Source organism: Pseudopipra pipra, chromosome 11 (assembly GCF_036250125.1).
Source record: "Pseudopipra pipra isolate bDixPip1 chromosome 11, bDixPip1.hap1, whole genome shotgun sequence".
Taxonomy (NCBI): Eukaryota; Metazoa; Chordata; class Aves; order Passeriformes; family Pipridae; genus Pseudopipra; species Pseudopipra pipra.
In genome coordinates this window covers 18,959,166-18,978,304 of record NC_087559.1, presented here as the reverse complement: position 1 = coordinate 18,978,304, position 19,139 = coordinate 18,959,166, and the positions used below count along the sequence as shown (strand labels likewise).

General features: G+C 41.7%; 1 protein-coding gene across 15 annotated transcripts in view; it reads left to right on the top strand.

The window, feature by feature from the left end:
* The window catches only part of IQSEC1 (IQ motif and Sec7 domain ArfGEF 1), a 334,245-nt gene that overhangs the window by 295,550 nt on the left and 19,556 nt on the right, over positions 1 to 19,139 (top strand). For all 15 annotated transcript variants that reach the window (XM_064668004.1, XM_064668005.1, XM_064667999.1 and 12 more), the window contains 5 exons: positions 8,796 to 8,957; positions 13,153 to 13,275; positions 14,082 to 14,248; positions 16,399 to 16,538; positions 18,302 to 18,331. In XM_064668004.1, the coding sequence (XP_064524074.1) occupies positions 8,796 to 8,957; positions 13,153 to 13,275; positions 14,082 to 14,248; positions 16,399 to 16,538; positions 18,302 to 18,331 (622 nt within the window). The remainder of the gene's footprint in view (positions 1 to 8,795; positions 8,958 to 13,152; positions 13,276 to 14,081; positions 14,249 to 16,398; positions 16,539 to 18,301; positions 18,332 to 19,139) is intronic.

The following is a 19,139-nucleotide window of genomic DNA, read 5'->3' as shown; positions in this document are numbered from 1 at the left end:
AGTGCCACACCCGGCTGAGCCACGGCAGGGACAGGGGGTCAGTGTTCAGCACTCTGGGCAGGGGGCACAAGCACTTGCTGTCTTAATAAACTGTTTTCAACAACACTTGGACAGCATTCGAGTGTTTTGAAAATTTGATGTGCCTGTGCCTCATGTTATAAAATATGGGAGAGAAAGTTTGCATTGCTCAGTCTCGTTTTTGAACTGGCAGAGCCTGGAGTCCCATTTAGGAGCTCCTTTGGGATATCAGCTATTGAAGGCACCAAGTTGCTCTCTCATCTGGCAGTGTTCCTATGGCATTTCTTGCCGTGGGAGCCAGTCCTGCTGGTGCTGGTGCCAGTTTCTGGCACTGCTGGTGAAGAGAGGGAAGTGCAGCTTGTGGACCATCTCCACCACACTGCTCCAAGCCCTGTGCTGGGGCAGAGTTCTGGGGAGGGCTCCTTTCGTACATCCTGATGTTCCGTGTACGTCCTGGACACGACACCACTTTCCAGTGCTAGAACAGAGGCTGGGCCAGCAAGAACTTCACAGTCATTTTCCCCAGATGCCTTTTACCCCTCACCTCCCTTTTTTTGTCCTCTTTTGCTTTCTGGAAAGAGTAGTGACAGATGGAGAACTGTTCCCAAGTGTCCTCAGTGCATTGCAACATACTGTTCTGAAGGGTTTGCTGGAGCTTCCTTTATAACAGGCCATTATCGAGGTTCCTGCTATTCCAAAGTTCTCTCAAAGGATTTATTGACAGAGATAAAAAGGCACTAGGATCTGTTTGGAATATACAATGATGGATCATCTTTTGCCCTGGAAGCCCCACTGCCTTCGTTTATTGCACAATGGGGAGGATTTTATTCAAAATTTAAAAACCACTCTTGATATGAATTGGATACTAATTCCAGGAGCAGGCTTTTTTTAAGATTTCTAGATTCCTTGGAATGTTAATTTAAGATGTTATTTATTTTATTTAGCAGATATGAGAGGAATTTGCTGAGTGCTGGTGGGATTACACCAAACACAAAATTGGAAATTACAATTTCTAGAGAAATTCTAATTGGAAATCTGAGCCACACAATAATAACATTTGTGAGAAGGGACATTTTTCGTTTTCCATGAAAGCAGCTTTAGTAGTTCAACAGAGGTATAAGGTTTCCATCATTTACATGTAGGCAGAGATTGAAGGTAATTTAGATTCAGAAAGCACTGCAAATTTTTCTCTATTCGAAATCCTTAAAACTTGCCAATTGTTATTAATTTTGTTTTTAAAAAGGAGTTTTGTAAGTAGTCCATATTTTAACTATTGTCAGAAGTGCCCTGATCTGATGTTGTCAGTTTATACCGATCACATTCCTAATGAATTCCACTTTAGATGCTGAACATACTCTCTGAATTGCTTATAGTCAGATCCCATGGCACCCATTGAGCATTCTACTATCTGGTCTGCAAACATGTACTTTCTTACTGATCCCCTTAGAATTTAAGTTGAAAGCTTAATTGGAAACATTTCTAATGATTTTAGACTTTGTAAGTGCAGATTGAGTAGGAGGGAGAAGGTGTAAATCAAACTAAGTTGGTTCTCTTTACCTTTGAACCGATTCTTTTATTTTGTCAGCTGATCTCTAATGTCTTTGCAAATTGTATGTCTTCCATGATTTTTTGAAAGATTCAGTAGAAAGAGGAAAGGGGAGGGAAGAGGTCTGTTCAGGATTTCACAACAGGGCCATTTGCCATCCTCGTGTGTATGCTGAGAGGGACTTTATTGTCATTGCAACATCTGGACTGCAGATTATTCAGCCACAGACAGTTCCAACAAAAATTAAAATCAAAGCACTCCATGTAACTTGTCCTCTAACATGCCGAGGAGTTAGTAAGAAGAGAAGAATGTTCTTAGTATGACTCTCATTATTTCTAAAAACATTTAGCCCTAAGTGAGAACACCCAAAGGAAAAAAAAAAGGCTCTGTGTGTGTTGCTTTGTTCTGTTGTGTTTTATCTTTTCTCCCTGAGGACCCATTTTTCCTCCTTTTTTTTCCAAAATAAGAGCCTTAATTAGCATATATTATGTCCTGCCCATGAAAACCAGCTGAAATGTAGAACTGTGGATTCAACCAATAGTATATATAGGGTGTATGTAATAGTGGTTTAAGTGCTGGTTTCAAATATGGGCACAGGGATTCCTTTTACTGCCATTCAAAGCGGGTATAAACTCTGTGAAGGCAGAGGTAGGTTTGGAAAGGCTGCAGGAGGACGGCAGTGACTGTGAGTGAGTGTCCCTGGATCCCTGCAAGAGCCATTACCTCATCCCTGCCCTTCAGCATTCCGGGCACACGGCTCCCTCCCTGCTTGGGCCAGCAATGGGAGCTGCTGGGCCCTCACAGTGCCTGGGGGCCAGCAATGGGAGCTGCTGGGCCCTCACAGTGCTCAGGATGCAGTGGGATTAGGGAATGACACCGTGGATGGAGGAATTTGGCCGTGGGAGCAGCTCCCAGACAAGCGGCTGATGTGACTCCGGGGGCCAGAGTTTTAATGCCTTTCCCCCCGTTCCCAAAATCTCAATTTTAATGCCTTTCCCCCCGTTCCCAAAATCTCAAGTGGTCAAATTTGGAGAGTGAAAAATGTGAGCAGCTGCCTTTGCAGGTATAGAGGGGACAGTTTGATAGGGAGTTGGGAAGGCTGTGTAGGAACCCTTGGAATAATCACAGAATATGCTCAGTTGGAAGAGGCCCATGAGGGTCATTGAGTCCAGCTCCTGGCCCTGCACAGGATGATCCCCAAGAGCCACACCAGAGTTAAGAAGAGAAGGGCATGGCAACTCCCTCTTCTTGTGTAACAGTTCACATCTATGTACTGAATTGGGGGTTGCTGGATCTGTAAATGGTAAATCTAGAGATCTTTAAACAGTATTTTGATATTGCCCATCTCAAAGGTGTCCCTTTCAAAGGGGGTGTGGCTGGCAGTGTTTCCCATTTGCAGTCAGCAGAGGTACAGAAATTGAAGCTGAAGTGCTTCTGTTATGAACTGGGGTGAGGATGTGGAAGGAGAATTTAGGGCAGGGACAGCACAAGACATAAAGACAGGGAGAGTTCCTCAATTTAAAGGACACAGTCATCCTAGTGCCTCATTCCTGCCAACAGTTGCATAAACATGAGAGCAGTACTCAGCCCTGGCAAACCGTGCTCAGAGAAATGGCAGGTTTTCCATATGTTTGTCCCAAAGTGGAGTGTGTTTTGCTGTGCTGGCAGCTACAAACTCCTTTCCCTACTGTTTGAGAAATGCAGAGATGCAGCGGGGTTGAAGATGAGAAACTCCACGTGGAGTGTTTTGGGACATTTATTTAACTAAAATATTTCCTTTTTTCTCACTAAAATATTTCCTTTTTTCTCGTGAGGAAGGAGGGAGTGGGGGGAAAAAAAGAAAAAACAGGTTGTCCACTGCCAAGAGAGGGAATAACGAGGAGCTAGGAATTGTGCTATAGCATGATGACTCAGGATTGTTTTTACCAGCAAGGACATGTCCAGCTACTGCACTGCAACTGCTTGGGGTGTGCCTTCTGATTGTCTTCACTGTGCTTTTGTTCCTCAAGGATGTTGCTTCTTGCACAGAAAAATCCCTTCTGAAATTGCTTTGAACTGTACTTTCCTTCCTTTATTAGAATAACCCAGACTTTCTGCTTTGACTCTTTACGTGCCTTTTAGACACTTGTTACCCTTTTATAATCAGCTCTGATTCAGGCAATAGTTTTCAGAGCAGCCTAAACACTCAGTAGCAGTAGTAATGTTTAATGTATAATTTCCTAGCACTTCACTAGGAGATACTGGCATAAAGAAATGGGGTGGTCAGGCAGAAAGGAGTGGTAGAACTGTTTAGGTCACTTACCCAGTTTTATGAAAACAGAAATCTGCAGTTTCCTCTCTTTATTCTGCTCCCCCACCAAATAGAACTGGGCTCTGAGATCACTTCCTAGTGAATTCTTTCATTGGTGATGTGAGTATGAATTGACTTTCCCTGAACAGAGGTTACTCCAGGTGATTTGGTGTGATTTAAAGTAAGCTGCAACCTTCACATCCATGGTGGTGGGTATTTGGGTTGGCCTTGAATGAACTTTGGAAAATTAGCATGTCATAATGTGAGGAGAAATCATCCCCACTCTGGGGCAAACTGGAGGGCTCCTGCCCAAGCCATGGGAATAACCATCTCCCTGTTTCCATGAGATGCAGAGGAACTGGGAGAAATGTGCTGTTCCTTGGCTTATTTTCCTGACCCAGGGCTTTTTCTTGTAATTACCAGAAGAGGCAATTTACACCTAGTTTTCCTTTCTCTGCATTACACAGTTGTGCAACTGAGAAAGACACACAGCTCTGGCTTCCCTCTCAGTTTCTCTGATTTTCTTCCTTTCAGTCCCCTTTTGCCTTTGCTGTGCAGTTGAGTGAACTCTGACAAGTTGTTTTGCTGCTAGTTTTTGGTAGTATTTTAAGGATATTTGTTTTTTTCTTTTTAGCCAGAAGGTTTAAAATAGTCATAGGGATTCTCTTGGCTTCACTGCAGCAGCAATAGGCTATTCAGCAGAAGTGAAGGAAGAAGCACAGCCATACAGAAACAGAATTTAGCTGTCTGCCAGACTAAGGAAAATGTTCAACTAGCTTGTTATTGCCAACTCGGTTGTTTAAAAACATTTAACTGCTTAAATGGTTCTAAGAAAAGTCTTAGATTCTTGCTTTAAGAAAGCATCCCTAGTTTTTAATGTTCAGGTAATGCTTAGTTTTGTGACAATTGTATATATTTTCAAAATGAGGTCTCTGGTATCAAAGGCAAGGGAGATTATTTTTTTTTAACAGAGGGCTGGCATCATAGTTGCTTTAAATTCTCCACCCCTGACATGAAAAGATTTCTTTGGCAGCTGTTTCTGTTTGCAGTGTTAACAGCCTCTAAGAAATGTTTGTACTTCTGGTTTGCTTGTTTTTTAGATTCTCTCAGCTTATGGTCCTTTCAGTGTCTTGTGTGTGTGTCTGAACATAGGCAAGGAACCACAAAGCAGAGATGTGCCTACTGAAATACTGAATTTCTAGAAGTTCCACCACGCTTCTCATTTTCAGCCAGGCTGGCTTTATCCCCCCTGTCTCAGGCAGCTGGGAGAACAGTATGTTTTTGGTTATTTACACTGTTAATAAATCCCTGGTTTACTTGAAATGATCTTTTGGCATTGCTGGCTATTGGAAATCTAGGCCTGGGCAAGCAGCTTTCTGTGCTTGTTTGTTAATGAATGCTTCCGTTTTACAGCTCTATTATTGTCTGAGCTCCAAAAGGGAACACAAAGATTTCATGTGGTTTGGGTGTTTGTAAGCTTTCCACGTTTTTCAAGTGGGGGATAAGAGAAGGTTTTACCCACCTGTGCACTGTGGTTTTGTGGAAGGTTTCTTTTTGAGGTAGTGCTTGTTATTCATTCTCTTCTCTTGGCTGCTGTGGACATGGGCACTTTATCCACACTGTGGCTTGGATGGCACAACTGATGGTGCAGCTGTGGGGGAGCTTGGCTGGATTAAAAAAAATAATAATGAAGTAATAATGAAAACCAAACCAAACCGAAATCAAAAAACCAAACCAAAACCCCACCAAAAAAAAAATCCCAACCAACTTTTTGTCCTAGTTCAGCTTGTGAGGAAGTCCCAAAGCAGCAGTAGGAGTGAGGGAAGAGGATGGTGCCAGTGCTCACCCAGCTGCAGCACTCGGGGTTAGTGTTGGTCTGGCAGTGAGATGGGCTCTGAGTCCAGTAGGTCACAGCACAGCTAAGCCTGTGCTGCTCTCTCTTACCATCCAGAATCCAGCTTTCCCTCTACCAAATTCACTTTTCAAAATCACTGCAGTGTTTTTCAAAAAGTAGTATTTCCTGTCATTTTAAAGAAAACATTTTGAATGTCTAGGTAATGCAAAGCCTTATTTCCCAAGTACCAGTTCCTTTGGAAACTGGTGGTGCTTCATTGTCCAGGAGCAGCAGAAGGTGGTGTGTTGGTGACTGTGTTTCTTTTTGTGGCCCCAAAGCCATCGGTGTGTTTGCCCCTGATCCTGCACTGCCTGTGGGGCTGTGTGAGCACAGGTCCTGAAAGCTTTGGGAAGTCAGTCACCAGATTATCCTTCCCCTCTTCAAAGCAGGAGGGGTTTCTGACTGACTTTTTGCTTTCTCAAGCTCGGGCAGGTCTTGAGCACTTCTGTTATTTTGAAGTTTGCGTTATTTCCTCCATCAGTGTTTTTCCTCTAAAAGTCACATTAAATCACCCTAAAGGTCTTTTTATTACTCAGTTTCTGGCAAGGTCCTTATCCCTTCAAGTAACACGTGGGAATTTTGTGTAAATATGGTTTTGCACATGTTAGTTGATTTTCTTTTCTTCCATAGTAGATTCCTTTCATTTTTTTTGTTTTGATTGTTTTCTTGGTTTTTTGAGACAGAAGACAGTTTCAAGCTTTATTTTGGAAGCAATCCTGTAAATATCAAAAGTTCTCTGAATATGTCTGTGTGAGGTGGTAGCTTTAGAGGGTTTATTTTGATATTAGTTAATGTATTCAAATCTGGAAATAACTGCTCTGCTTATGCTGCTTCCTCGATTGCTATATATAGACTTCTCATCTTCCCTGTTATTGGTAGGTGTAATTAAGAAGCATCACTGGGAATTTTCCTAATCACAAAAGACTTAGTTGTAAGTACAAAACGGTCTGTGCTCAATTCTGAGCAGACAGAAATGAGGATAAACTTACACCAGGTGTCCTATCCCGTGTTAAATCCATGACCCTTTCATGTCCCACTCCCTTCTGCATCCAGTCATACACTTCAGGAAAAATTAGGGCTTGGTGAAAAAAGAAAGTTTGTCCAGTTTTAAACAGCTGGGTTTGCCAGCAGGAGGATCTCTGTTTGCTTGTGGTGTCTTTTTAAACCTGCCCTCCCCAAACCCTTGTTGCTACCTGGGGTTTTTTGCACAGCACTTCAGGGCACTCTGACAGTCATTGTTTTCTGTTAAATACTTTTCCTCCTGAATAAGATAATGTCACACGTGGGGTAGAGTGGGAAGGAGCTTACAACAGCAATAAAATCAAATAAAAAAGTAAATTATGTGTCACCTTTGTGATGATTTTAAGTGTTCAGGCTTATGCAGGTGGGAGGAATTCCAGTTGGTTTTTAATACAGTAAGTAATGATCCAGCATTTTCTATACGTCAAGTAAAGGTGATCTTTGGATCAAGCTGTGTTTCCTGAGTGTTCTTTGTGTTGTTTTGGCAGTTGCTGGAGAGGAACTCTCCTGGATTTGTGTCACTTTGGATGTTATGGACAAATGTAGCTCACTAACAAGGGGCATGGATAAAACTACTCCTGCTTTTGTTGGATGCTGTGAATTTAAATTAGGCTTAAGAATTCTGAAATACAGCTCAAAACCATATGAACATAGCAATTCCATTATTTACCAAAAAAGGTACTTCTTTAGTACGAAGGAGATTAATTTCAGAAGATGACTGTGTGTGTAATCTTATTTCGGATGAAAAGAGCCACAAAGCTGAGGCAAGAAATTGAGATTTGAGAACTCCCTTTTGATTGAATTATATATATTTCTCTCATCTGTCTAATTCTTAGTAGGGTCTTAAGTGTATAATAATGTAATGTAAAAGAGTAGGAGAACTGAATGATGATGTATTTAGTAATGCTGCTTGCAATTAAAAGCCCTGGGGAAGGGTTATGGTCGCGTGATCAACTTTGTCTGAGAATAGTACGGTCACCTTGTCCTTAGAAATTGATTTTACTTGCCTTAAAGGAAGTATCTTTCAGGTCAGACAGGTGGACGTTATATTATAATTCTTTAACAAAATAAAGCTGATGATGGAATTGCTGGTTCTGTAAAGATTCCTCTTTAATGTCTCTAAAAGGAGTGATGGTTGGTTGTTGTGTGGCACTGCTGGATGACAGTGCAGTCTGTGCTGGAAGGGCAGTTTTGCATCACTTTAAAATCTAAGCAGCATTTGCCTTTGTAACCTGTATGTTTTATTGCCAGAAACCAGCTCCATCCCAACCCTCCTCCCCAGAACACCCTTCTTAACAAGTCACAATGAGTAGCTTCAGCTCGCTTTGTTTTGAGGGGGGAAAATGGCTACAGCTAAATCTGGAGGTGTGTAAAGAGATTTAAAATGCTGCAGCAACTAAGGTGTTTGTCTGAGGGAGGGAAATCTGGAGCAATGGGTGTGTTAAAGGAGAAGGAAGAAAAAAAATCTAAATTACATGGGAGCTGCACCATTTTTAATTGCTTCTTTTTGCTTGACTGCCTTTAGTTTTCCCTTTTATTTTTTGTCCTCTCAGCTTGCAAGTTACACCACTTGTTTTGTTCAGTCAGTTTAACTTTTGACAGCAATGAGGTGGGAGGTCAGGGGTGTTCTTTGTTTCTTGTTTTTCAGCAGCAGCTTTTCAGTTCAGTTTCTGGAAGGTCCATCTCTCCCAGCAACAGGAGCACTGAGTAGCTGGTGTTGGGCTCGTCTTTGGCATTGGCAAGTGAAGCTGCTTGAACACAAAGCGTCTCTTTGGAAGGGTTATGGAGCAGGGAAATGTGAAATAACATGCAAGGATGCTTTCAAAGCTATTTGATGCTTTCTAAGATACTTTCAGCTATTAACAGTGAGCAGTGTGTTCAACAGGAGGGCTACATTCATCCTGAAGCTATCCCAGCAATAGCATTACATTGGTTAAAAGTGATTGCCAGAATTCTGAAACTTTAATCAGATGAGTTCAGGTCCAGTGGAAGAAAATTAATAATTTTGTGTTGCCTTTTCTCCTCAGAAAACCTGAAAAAGGAGTCCAGTACCTCATAGAGCGAGGATTCGTGCCAGATACCCCAGTTGGTGTTGCCCACTTTCTGCTGCAGAGGAAAGGGCTCAGCAGGCAGATGATCGGGGAATTCCTGGGAAATCGGCAGAAGCAGTTCAACAGGGATGTGCTGGAGTGAGTATTTGTGTGGGGAGGAGGTGGGAATGTTCAACAGGGATGTGCTGGAGTGAGTATTTGTGTGGGGAGAAGGTGGGAATGTTCAACAGGGATGTGCTGGAGTGAGTATTTGTGTGGGGAGGAGGTGGGAATGTTCAACAGGGATGTGCTGGAGTGAGTATTTGTGTGGGGAGGAGGTGGGAATGTTCAACAGGGATGTGCTGGAGTGAGTATGTGTGTGGGGAGAAGGTGGGAATGTTCAACAGGGATGTGCTGGAGTGAGTATTTGTGGGGAGAAGGTGGGAATGTTCAACAGGGATGTGCTGGAGTGAGTATTTGTGTGGGGAGGAGGTGGGAATGTTCAACAGGGATGTGCTGGAGTGAGTATTTGTGTGGGGAGGAGGTGGGAATGTTCAACAGAGATGTGCTGGAGTGAGTATGTGTGTGGGGAGAAGGTGGGAATGTTCAGCTGGGATGTGCTGGAGTGAGTATTTGTGTTGGGAGAAGGTGGGAATGTTCAATTGGGATGAGCTGGAGTGAGTATTTGTGTGGGGAGGAGGTGGGAATGTTCAACAGGGATGAGCTGGAGTGAGTATGTGTGTGGGGAGAAGGTGGGAATGTTCAACAGGGATGTGCTGGAGTGAGTATGTGTGTGGGGAGAAGGTGGGAATGTTCAGCTGGGATGTGCTGGAGTGAGTATTTGTGTGGGGAGAAGGTGGGAATGTTCAGCTGGGATGTGCTGGAGTGAGTATGTGTGTGGGGAGAAGGTGGGAATGTTCAATTGGGATGAGCTGGAGTGAGTATTTGTGTGGGGAGAAGGTGGGAATGTTCAATTGGGATGAGCTGGAGTGAGTATTTGTGTGGAGAGGAGGTGGGAATGTTCAATTGGGATGAGCTGGAGTGAGTATTTGTGTGGGGAGGAGGTGGGAATGTTCAATTGGGATGAGCTGGAGTGAGTATGTGTGTGGAGAGGAGGTGGGAATGTTCAATTGGGATGAGCTGGAGTGAGTATTTGTGTGGGGAGGAGGTGGGAATGTTCAGCTGGGATGTGCTGGAGTGAGTATTTGTGTGGGGAGGAGGTGGGAATGTTCAACAGGGATGTGCTGGAGTGAGTATTTGTGTGGGGAGGAGGTGGGAATGTTCAACAGGGATGTGCTGGAGTGAGTATTTGTGTGGGGAGGAGGTGGGAATGTTCAGCTGGGATGTGCTGGAGTGAGTATTTGTGGGGAGGAGGGGGCAGTGTCCTGGTGCTCAGCAGTCAGCACAGGCCTTCACCAAGCTCCAGGCAATGGTCTCGGGGTGTCTTGTGCTTCTCTCTGGGTCTTGTTCTGAAGGAGGGGAAACCACACTCCAAAGGGTAAGAAAAGATGCATGTGAGCCAATATTTATTTCTTTGCTTTCCAGTTAAGGCACTGGTTTTGTTATTGATCCAGCAAGATACTCACAAGGCCACGTGCATTTACTCTAAATTTATGTTTTAATTTCATAGGCCTTAGAGTGTGTAATTTCAAAGGTTTTTTTCTTCCTCAGACTCTGATAATTTAGTGAATGAAACACAATAATATTGTAGGCAACATAAGGCTTAATCAGTAGCAGAACTTGAAAATGGTTATTATGGCCAAATGGCTCAGATGTTAGATAAGGAGGGATTTCTGCCTGTGCAGGCACGTGCTGACAAGATCTATACAAACTGTTATTTTCCAAAAGATTAGATTAACAAAAACTGTTTTAAAAACCAAAAGAAATGCAAAGCAGAAAATCAGACTTTTAGCAGCTTGGTCATAAATATCTAAACCTTATATAGAGAGTAGACCAAAGTTGCTTTATTTTAGGAGGGTATAAATTTAAAACGTGTTCTTTGGGGCTTTTTTTTTTTGTATCTGACATACTGGCCTGTAAATATGAATACATCTTAGTCCATTTTTATTTCAAGATATTGTATAAAATTTTAGCTAGATGCCTAACAAAACTGCTGAGAATTAAAGCAAAAATCACATCTTTCCCATTAAGGAAGCCTAGAGAAAATGCTCACCACCATTTTTTAAATAACTGTTTTATTTGACAGTGTAATGAAAGCTGTAGTGAAATCTGCCTTGGGCTACAGATGCAGAGACTTTTTCTAGAGGTCTTCTCTCTCTCTTTCCTGTGCCTTATTAAAAACTGCCTTCTTACAGTCCAAGCCCCAGCAGAAAGCAAGGGAAGCACCTCCAGAGCAAAGCCTGGAGCCAGGCTGAGGCTGCAGAGTCATGGAATGTGGCTGGCTCGGATGCAGTCCCTGTTCAGCATGAGTCACTGCTGGCCACTCACAGTGATCTTCTGCATTTTGCAATTACGAGTCAGACTAGGGGGAAGACTCTCCAGGAAGTGTGTATTTTTAATTTTTTGTTAAAGGGAACAGTACAGGTTCAGGACGAGACGGATTCTAATCTTGGCTGATCTTTAAGGTCCCTTCCAAGCCAAAGCGCTCTGTGATTCCACGATGCATTTTGTGGTCCTGAACAAATCCCCTGCCCTCAGCACCTCAGGCAGACCTAAGCAGAGGTGTGTGTCTGTCTGTGAGGAGGTGAATTGTTAAGAACAAGGTCAGGATCACCTGCCTCCAACCCCCCAGCAATCCTTTTATTGGAATGAATGTGTTCTGAGCTGTTCCAGCCAGGCTTTGGGGTGAGGAGCTCCCTGTAAGCAGTTCTCTGCATAGTGCTCTGAAGCTTGCCTGCAAATGGGAACAGGGTATTTTCTCTTTAAAAAAAGACAATAAAATAGCGTTTCATCCTAAAAATCATATTTACAGATTGAAGGTAGATTTTGTCAAACTGATACAGCTCCCTGTGGGTACATAGGAAAGATACTTTAAAAGATGATCCTTTTTCTGTTACACAATTTATTTTCAGATCACTTGCTTTGATTTGTGTTCAAGTTTCCCAGATCCAGCAAATTTGGGTATTTTAGCTATTAGATACCTTGAGCTTAGAAAATATTCATGAGAACAGCCTAAATTTTTGACCAAGAGCTGAATTCTGGGCCTGCTGGAGCTGCTGCCTGCTAGTGGTGCAGAAGAGTGATTTATCTGCTGTCTCCATAGTTCATGTAAAACCTTTTGAGACCCCTCCCATTCTGTTGTTGGCCAGCATGTTTCTGGAGGTCCTTAATTGCATTAATTAGTTCATTTTGACTCCAGTTGGGCTGCACATGTGCTTTACACCTTTGAAGGAGAAAAGGGTTTTGGTGTTACAGAACTTGGAAGAGGTGGGAAGACTGAGGGCATTATTGCAGAACTGATGAGGGGGGTTAGGTGTGGATTGGAAAGCCTAAAGTCTTCTGCATAAAGGGAGAAATATTCCAGGCAAGGGGAATAAATTATTTGGTTATTAATTTATGTTAGCTACAGTTTTACTGGAAGAAAAGTATGATCTATTCTCATTTGTCATTGTAAACCTATACATTTAAGAAAAAGCTTTTAAAAGTGGATTGTGCTTTCACTGGTTTCTGCAGTACAGTAATTCATGTCTGGTTATTTAAAGACTAAAAGGTAAGTTTAAAGAAAGGAAATTTATAACCTTCTGATTTTAAAGCAGTCTTTAAACAAAGTATTAGAATGACATAATTCACATTGTTGATTAAATTAAAATACTTCCTTTTTTTATTTTTTGTCAGCACTGTATTTTCTGAGCAAGAAAGTAATTATTTCTCCATGAGTGTTAACTGAAAGACATGGCAAATGATGGAGACATGAGAATTACAGTGATAATAAGAGAGTATCCAAACAGGGTTATTTTTTTTCTCTGCATGTAAGAACGTTCCCAGACACAGTGCCATTTGGTGCAGAGTGTTGTGCCTGCTGCAGGCTGTTTGAGATATGATATAAACTATTTATTATTGTTGTAGGCATTGTGATGGTTGATTGGCCTGGAAGTACGAAACTAATAATTATTGTTGGCAGTGGTACATCCCTTAAATTGGTCAGACATTTGTCATTCCAGCAGCTCTTCTGTTAAAAAAGAAGAAGGTTCTGCTCACACATTCTCATTGATCCCTTATTTGCAGCCTTCCTTCACAGTTACCTACAATTACTGCCGTTGCTGCTGACAGTTTAAAGGGCAATTCCATGAATCTCTGTGAGATGGAAAATCGAAAGGTTTTTTGTTTTGAACTCTTCCCTTTGGTCTGTGCTGTTAGAAACGAAGAGGCACAATGGAATGTGTTTCTCTCCTAGCTGTGTGGTGGATGAGATGGACTTCTCAACCATGGAACTGGATGAAGCACTCAGGAAATTTCAGGCTCATATCCGTGTCCAGGGAGAAGCCCAGAAGGTGGAACGGCTCATTGAAGCTTTCAGGTAAGAGACTGAAAGAGTCAGTAAGAGTCAGTCCCTCAGCCACCAGAAACTGCTGCTGTCTGACAGGCCAGCTGGAGAACTGGGCAGGTTGAGCAGATCCAAGTTATTTCCCTGCTTATTTGCAGTGTCCTCTTGAGCTACCAACAGTTTCAAATAAATGTTGTTTGCGGGGCTTTTGCTAAGTGTGAAATAGGAGCTTTCCTTTACTGGTGCTCTTCATAAATGGCATCTCTATTAACAGAACAAGGTTCCTCTATTAGAAGTTCTTTCTGGCACCAGTTGAAAAGATATCCAGGGATTTTTGAATGTCTCTAACAATCTGTTTGGATATAGTACTTTATATGAGTGGAATTATGAGCCCATTTACATTTTAGAGTATATATGCTCCCAACTTTTCATTAAGCACTTCAACAACAGTGGAAAACAGAGCGGTAACTTGTCAGTGTTTAACACAGGTGTACTTTATCCCAGGCAGGATAAGATGGAAATCACCCTGTGGCAGTAAGCCAGAATCAATGCTGTGTTCTTACCTGCTGTCAGGGCATTAGTCACTGAGAAAAATGAAATCCTGAAGTTACTGTAGCTCAGAATGTGTACTAAGAGGTGAAATGACAGTGGTAGTAGAAAACAAAAGCCTTCCACATTCAAGAATTGGCTCATGAAAGTTTGTGGATGGAAAGCTAAATATATGTATGGAACACCAGTAATAGCTTGCTCAGCCTCTGGAATGCAGCAGTTGGTTTATTTGGTGGAATTAGAGAAGTAATTCCTGGCTCTGACAGCTTCCACTCCGTGCTTTTTTCCAGCCAGAGATACTGTATCTGCAACCCAGGGGTGGTGAGACAGTTCCGCAATCCCGACACCATCTTCATCCTGGCCTTTGCCATCATCCTGCTCAACACAGACATGTACAGCCCAAACGTGAAACCAGAGCGCAAAATGAAGCTGGAGGACTTTGTCAAGAACCTGAGGGGTGAGAAAACTCTGACAGGGAAGGTCTGAAAAGCTTTTCCCTGTAACTGTCATTGGAGGGACACCACTGTTGTCTGGGGAAAAGGCAAAATACAGGGCACTTGATGCTGATTTGACCTGACTTGAAACTGCTGCCATTTTTACAGGCTTTAATTATTTCTGGAATAGTGAAAACAGAATTAATTATGTAGTATTTTGTCATTTTTATCATGTCTTTTTTGAGTGGATGTATTGTCGGGTCCTTTTATTCCCACATACATATATATATATGTGTGTGTGTGTGTGTATGTATGCATATGTCTATACAGATATGTATATATATTTTTTATATATATATATATGTATTGAGGAACAGAAATCACTCTGCCCTGATGAGAACTTTTGGAAATAAATCAGATATTTAAATTCTCACCAAGTAAAAACAAAATCCCACCTTCAAGATCTTCCTGAAAGGTGTAAATAGCCCAGAAATTTCATTTTGATTTCTTCATTGGTGTATTTTCTGATCAAGACATCATCTGCCAGGCTATGGCCCACCTAAGCTTGCAGTTAGATTGCCAGAAAAATACAGGTATTTTTTCAAATCTGTATCTCAGATCTTTCTATCCTGGTTCTTTGTGGTGAAAGAATTTTTTGTGAAGTATCAGCTCAGCTCTTTCTAACAGGAAGGAGTCACTGAGTAGAGCTGAAAGTGGGCTGAATGGCAGAAAAAAAGAACCAAGTTGCTTCATATATAAAGATGAATATCTCTGTATAGGCACACCTCAGGTGCAGGGCAGTTTGTATTCATGTGTGCATGTGGCACTTTCATTTTAGCACAAGTGAAAACAAAATACTTGTGGTGTTCTGGAATTTCAGATCTTGAGAATGCAAGTCGTGTTTGGTGCTTTTATTCCCTGAGATTTATACAAGGCAGCAATGAATAGCCTGTGCTCAGCAGATGTTTCAGCTTAGCAAAGTTGAAGTCAGTGCTGAGATTTTATCATGAAGTCCACAGATATTCAGAAAGGCCTGATATTCATCTCTTGGCATAACAGTGCAGTTACATGAGTTGTGTTTTATTCAGTACATTCTCTCTGATCCCCAGCATGAATACCAGCAATTTTTTATTCTTGCAGGTGTTTTTGTGACAGGTTCCCCTGCCTGTAACTTTAAATCACTGCACCACAAAGGTGGTCTGTGGGAGGCCTGGTGGTGTGGAACAAAACAGAGGTGGTTTTGCTTCCTTCTTTCTGCAAAGAAACTGTATTTTATCGCAGTGTTTTTTATGTGAGCAGTTGTTCCGCTGGGTGACAAAATATTCTGAATGGGAGATAAGAGTTTATTGCTTTAAAACCTGTTTACAAAATAGACATGCATCTCCCTGTCCCCGGGAAATGCAGCTTTAAGTCACTTAGTGAAATTGGACTCCTTGCACTGCTATTAAAAATTCAGGATGGAGCATTCAGGGCTGCGTGGCGTTTGTTAGGATGACATGCCAGCGATAACCACACAGTGCTAAACAATAACCTGGTATCTGGGCTATTTGCTTGATCTGTTTTTCCAGAGTAAATTAGTTCTTTTGGAAATCTTACAAGAAATATTGGTTAAATTAATTTTACTGGTTGTTCATAAGGTTCTCACATAGGAAATTATTTTCTGAACAGCGCCGAGTAATATTGAGACAGAGGCAAAATGGAACAGTTCTTCTGCTTCCTCCCAGTGGGGTATATTCCTAGGAGGAGGTCATATGGAGGTTTTAGCGTCTGTAGAGTAATTTAATTCATTGGAGCTTTGATACCAAGCAGAGGAAACTTGAAAGAAAAAAAAAAAGCATAGAAATTAACCTCTTAATGGTTTAGTTTTAGCTTTGAATTTTAAAACAAAAATTCCAGCCTGTGTAATTTCCATCAATGTCTCGATGCTTTTGGACAAAAATCAGTGTTTGAAGAATGAGTAGCATCACTTCTGCTGCCTCGGTGGGGGAGGACGAGGACACGGAGGAGGTGTTGGCTAACAGGCACTGGGAGCTGTAAAACACCCGGGCAGTCAGGCAGCAGTGGCATCACTGAGCAGGGAACAGCCAAGTGCTCCCGTTTTTAGCCTCTCCTTGCTGGGAGCGGTGTCTGTGAGCCCTGAGGGCCGGGCTGTGACGGGGTGTTGGCCCTGCAGGTGTGGATGACGGGGAGGACATCCCTCGGGAGATGCTCATCGGGATCTACGAGCGCATCCGCAAGCGGGAGCTGAAAACCAACGAGGATCACGTGTCCCAGGTGCAGAAGGTGGAGAAACTCATCGTGGGGAAGAAACCGGTGAGTTCCCTGTGCCTGGCAGGTCAGCTGCTTTGGGGGTTTAGGTTTATATCTGGGCTTCTGGGGGAAGCCTGGTTCTGTTCTTATTCCAACATGTGGCAGTTCAAATCCAAGGGCATGGAGGGCAGTGCACAGCATAGAACAGCACAGGAGGGGGTTGCTTAGAAGATAAATTGGTTGCTAAGTGGCAAACTGTCCAAATAATGATTTGCTCTAAGGTTGACTTAAATTCTGGGGCGTTCACAGTGCACATGGATTTTCTTGTCGCAGTCTGGTATTCATGGGTGATGATGTAAGGAGTCTTAAATTCTTTATGTGGAGCTTTACAAGTCTGAAATTACACTGACATATCTGCATTTTAGGCAGTTCTCTTGTTTATTGCAAGAGAATTGAAGTGTTTTGTTAATGTGATGCTGTAGAGAATCATATCTCAAAATTTACACTGTCATTTATGCCTCCATAATTTACAAGAGTAACAGAGAACTTCTGTTCACATCAGCCTCTTCCTCAGCTCAACAGCTCCCATGACCTGGGATTTGTAAGGGGAGATGGAATCATTTTGTCTCAGAACATATCTGGAAATCAGGTCCCAGGGATTCTAATGCTGGGTTTGAGCATCCAGAGATACCTCTTTCTTTGTTGTGAAAAAAATCCTGAAATACTTTGCTATATAAAAAAATCTTCAAAGCATCTGTTGGAAAAAGGGAGAGAAAAGAAAGGCCACAGCATTTTACCTTCAGTTTAGGAGCTGAGTGAACACAGAGGTATTAAAACCAATATTTTACCCATATTTTACCAGTATCTAATGTGGAGAGGGCCAGTGGATGATCAGCCCTCCTGAGTTCAAATCCCATGTTAGCAGTCACAAAGGCAGCCCAGAACAAAGCAAAAAACCAAAAAAAACAAAACAAAACCACACAAAAATAAACAAACAAATCAAAACCAAAACAAAACAAAAAACCAAAAACAAACAAACAAAACAAAACAAAAAAAACCCAGAAGACCAGACCTGCCTGTTTTTGAAGTCCTACATCCGTTTTTATCAGCTCTGGGTAACTTCACTGCAGCACGGTCTGATGGGTTGGGGCATTTGTGATTAAGAGAAAGAACGTGGATCTCAAGAGTCTCCCTATTACTTTTAAAGAGCTTTGAATTGTAATCTCTTCTCAGACAAACCTCAACAGAAGGGTTGGGGGAAGGGAATGAGGGACCACCAAAAAAACTAATTTAGGTCTGTATCCCAGTGAAGGACATACTAAGGAGATCTCTGAAGAAGCAGAGAAAAGAAAGCAAAATTTCCTTAATAAAAGCTTTTAACTGATTTTGAGAAGAAGGGAAATAAATATTCTGAAGTCAGTATTTGACAGTCACTTATGCTTTCATATGAAACTTCTCTTCTGTAATTGTTTGGGGATTTGGGTTTATATATAGGCTTCTTTGGGAGATGTTTTTTTCCATGGTTCCTTTTTTATTCAGACATGTGGCAATTCAAATCCTAAAACTGATCCCGACCTTGTAAATTAAATGGGATTAAGAAAACAATGCCCTGGATGGAGTCCTGTGTTCAAGGATTCTTCTGTTGGGAAACTTTTTAACTGTGTGCAAGAAAATTTGGGAAACAGGCAACAATCTTTATTGATAGATACATTTGTTTTTACTTTATAGGCATTTAGTCATAGTCAGACCGTGATGTATTTATTGCTATGATACAGTTCTGTGTTTCTCTGAAGTGTAATGAACTTGTATATGTCTTTCTACTGTAGATTGGATCTCTGCACCATGGACTTGGTTGTGTAGGTATTTCTCTCATACTTCTTCAAAATTTATAATCATTGTAACTGGCAGCATTTTCTTAAACTGACAGTAAAGCATTCTTTTGCATTTTAAAATTTGAAATCAATAGTGTTCTTTCAAGCAGAATTTTCCTGGTGTTGTAGTAATAACTCTCCAAAGTACAAAGATATTTCCCAAAGGCTGCTTAATTTATTACCAAGAGTTTTCTAGACCTTTTTAGTACACTTTTTATTGATTTCAAATGCTGTTATCACTGTAGAAATTAGACACACAGTGAAGAATAAACCAATAGGTAACAATCACAGTTGCACCTCACCTTTGCACCTGGGCCCTGGTGTGTTTATTCTTCCTGGTCCATTTGAGAATTGAATGATGCTCTGGAAAGATACTGCCAGTTGATTTTAAGGTTTGCTTCTGAATGTAGAAAATACTGATTCCAGATTAAAGTTACAGGTATATTCAGTAATAAACCTAAAACTACTCTTATAATGCACCATTTTATGGATTTCTTTTGGTATTGTTAGTGACATCTCGTCATGTACACTTGAAGGAAATAAAGTCTGACTAGGTTGACAGCAGCAGCTTTGGAGATACCTCAGCAGATATTTCCAGTAAGGAAATGGAAAATCAGTCTTGATTTGCTTACTGGCATGAGAAAATCAAACAGCCTGAAACTGCATTTACTTTGTCCTGAGGTCACCATTTCCTTGGTACTGGGGAACGACCAAATTGAATTAACTCAGTGGCTGACAAAAAGTAGCTCCCAAAAGCTAAATTTGCTTTGCATCCTTTCTTCCGACAAAGATG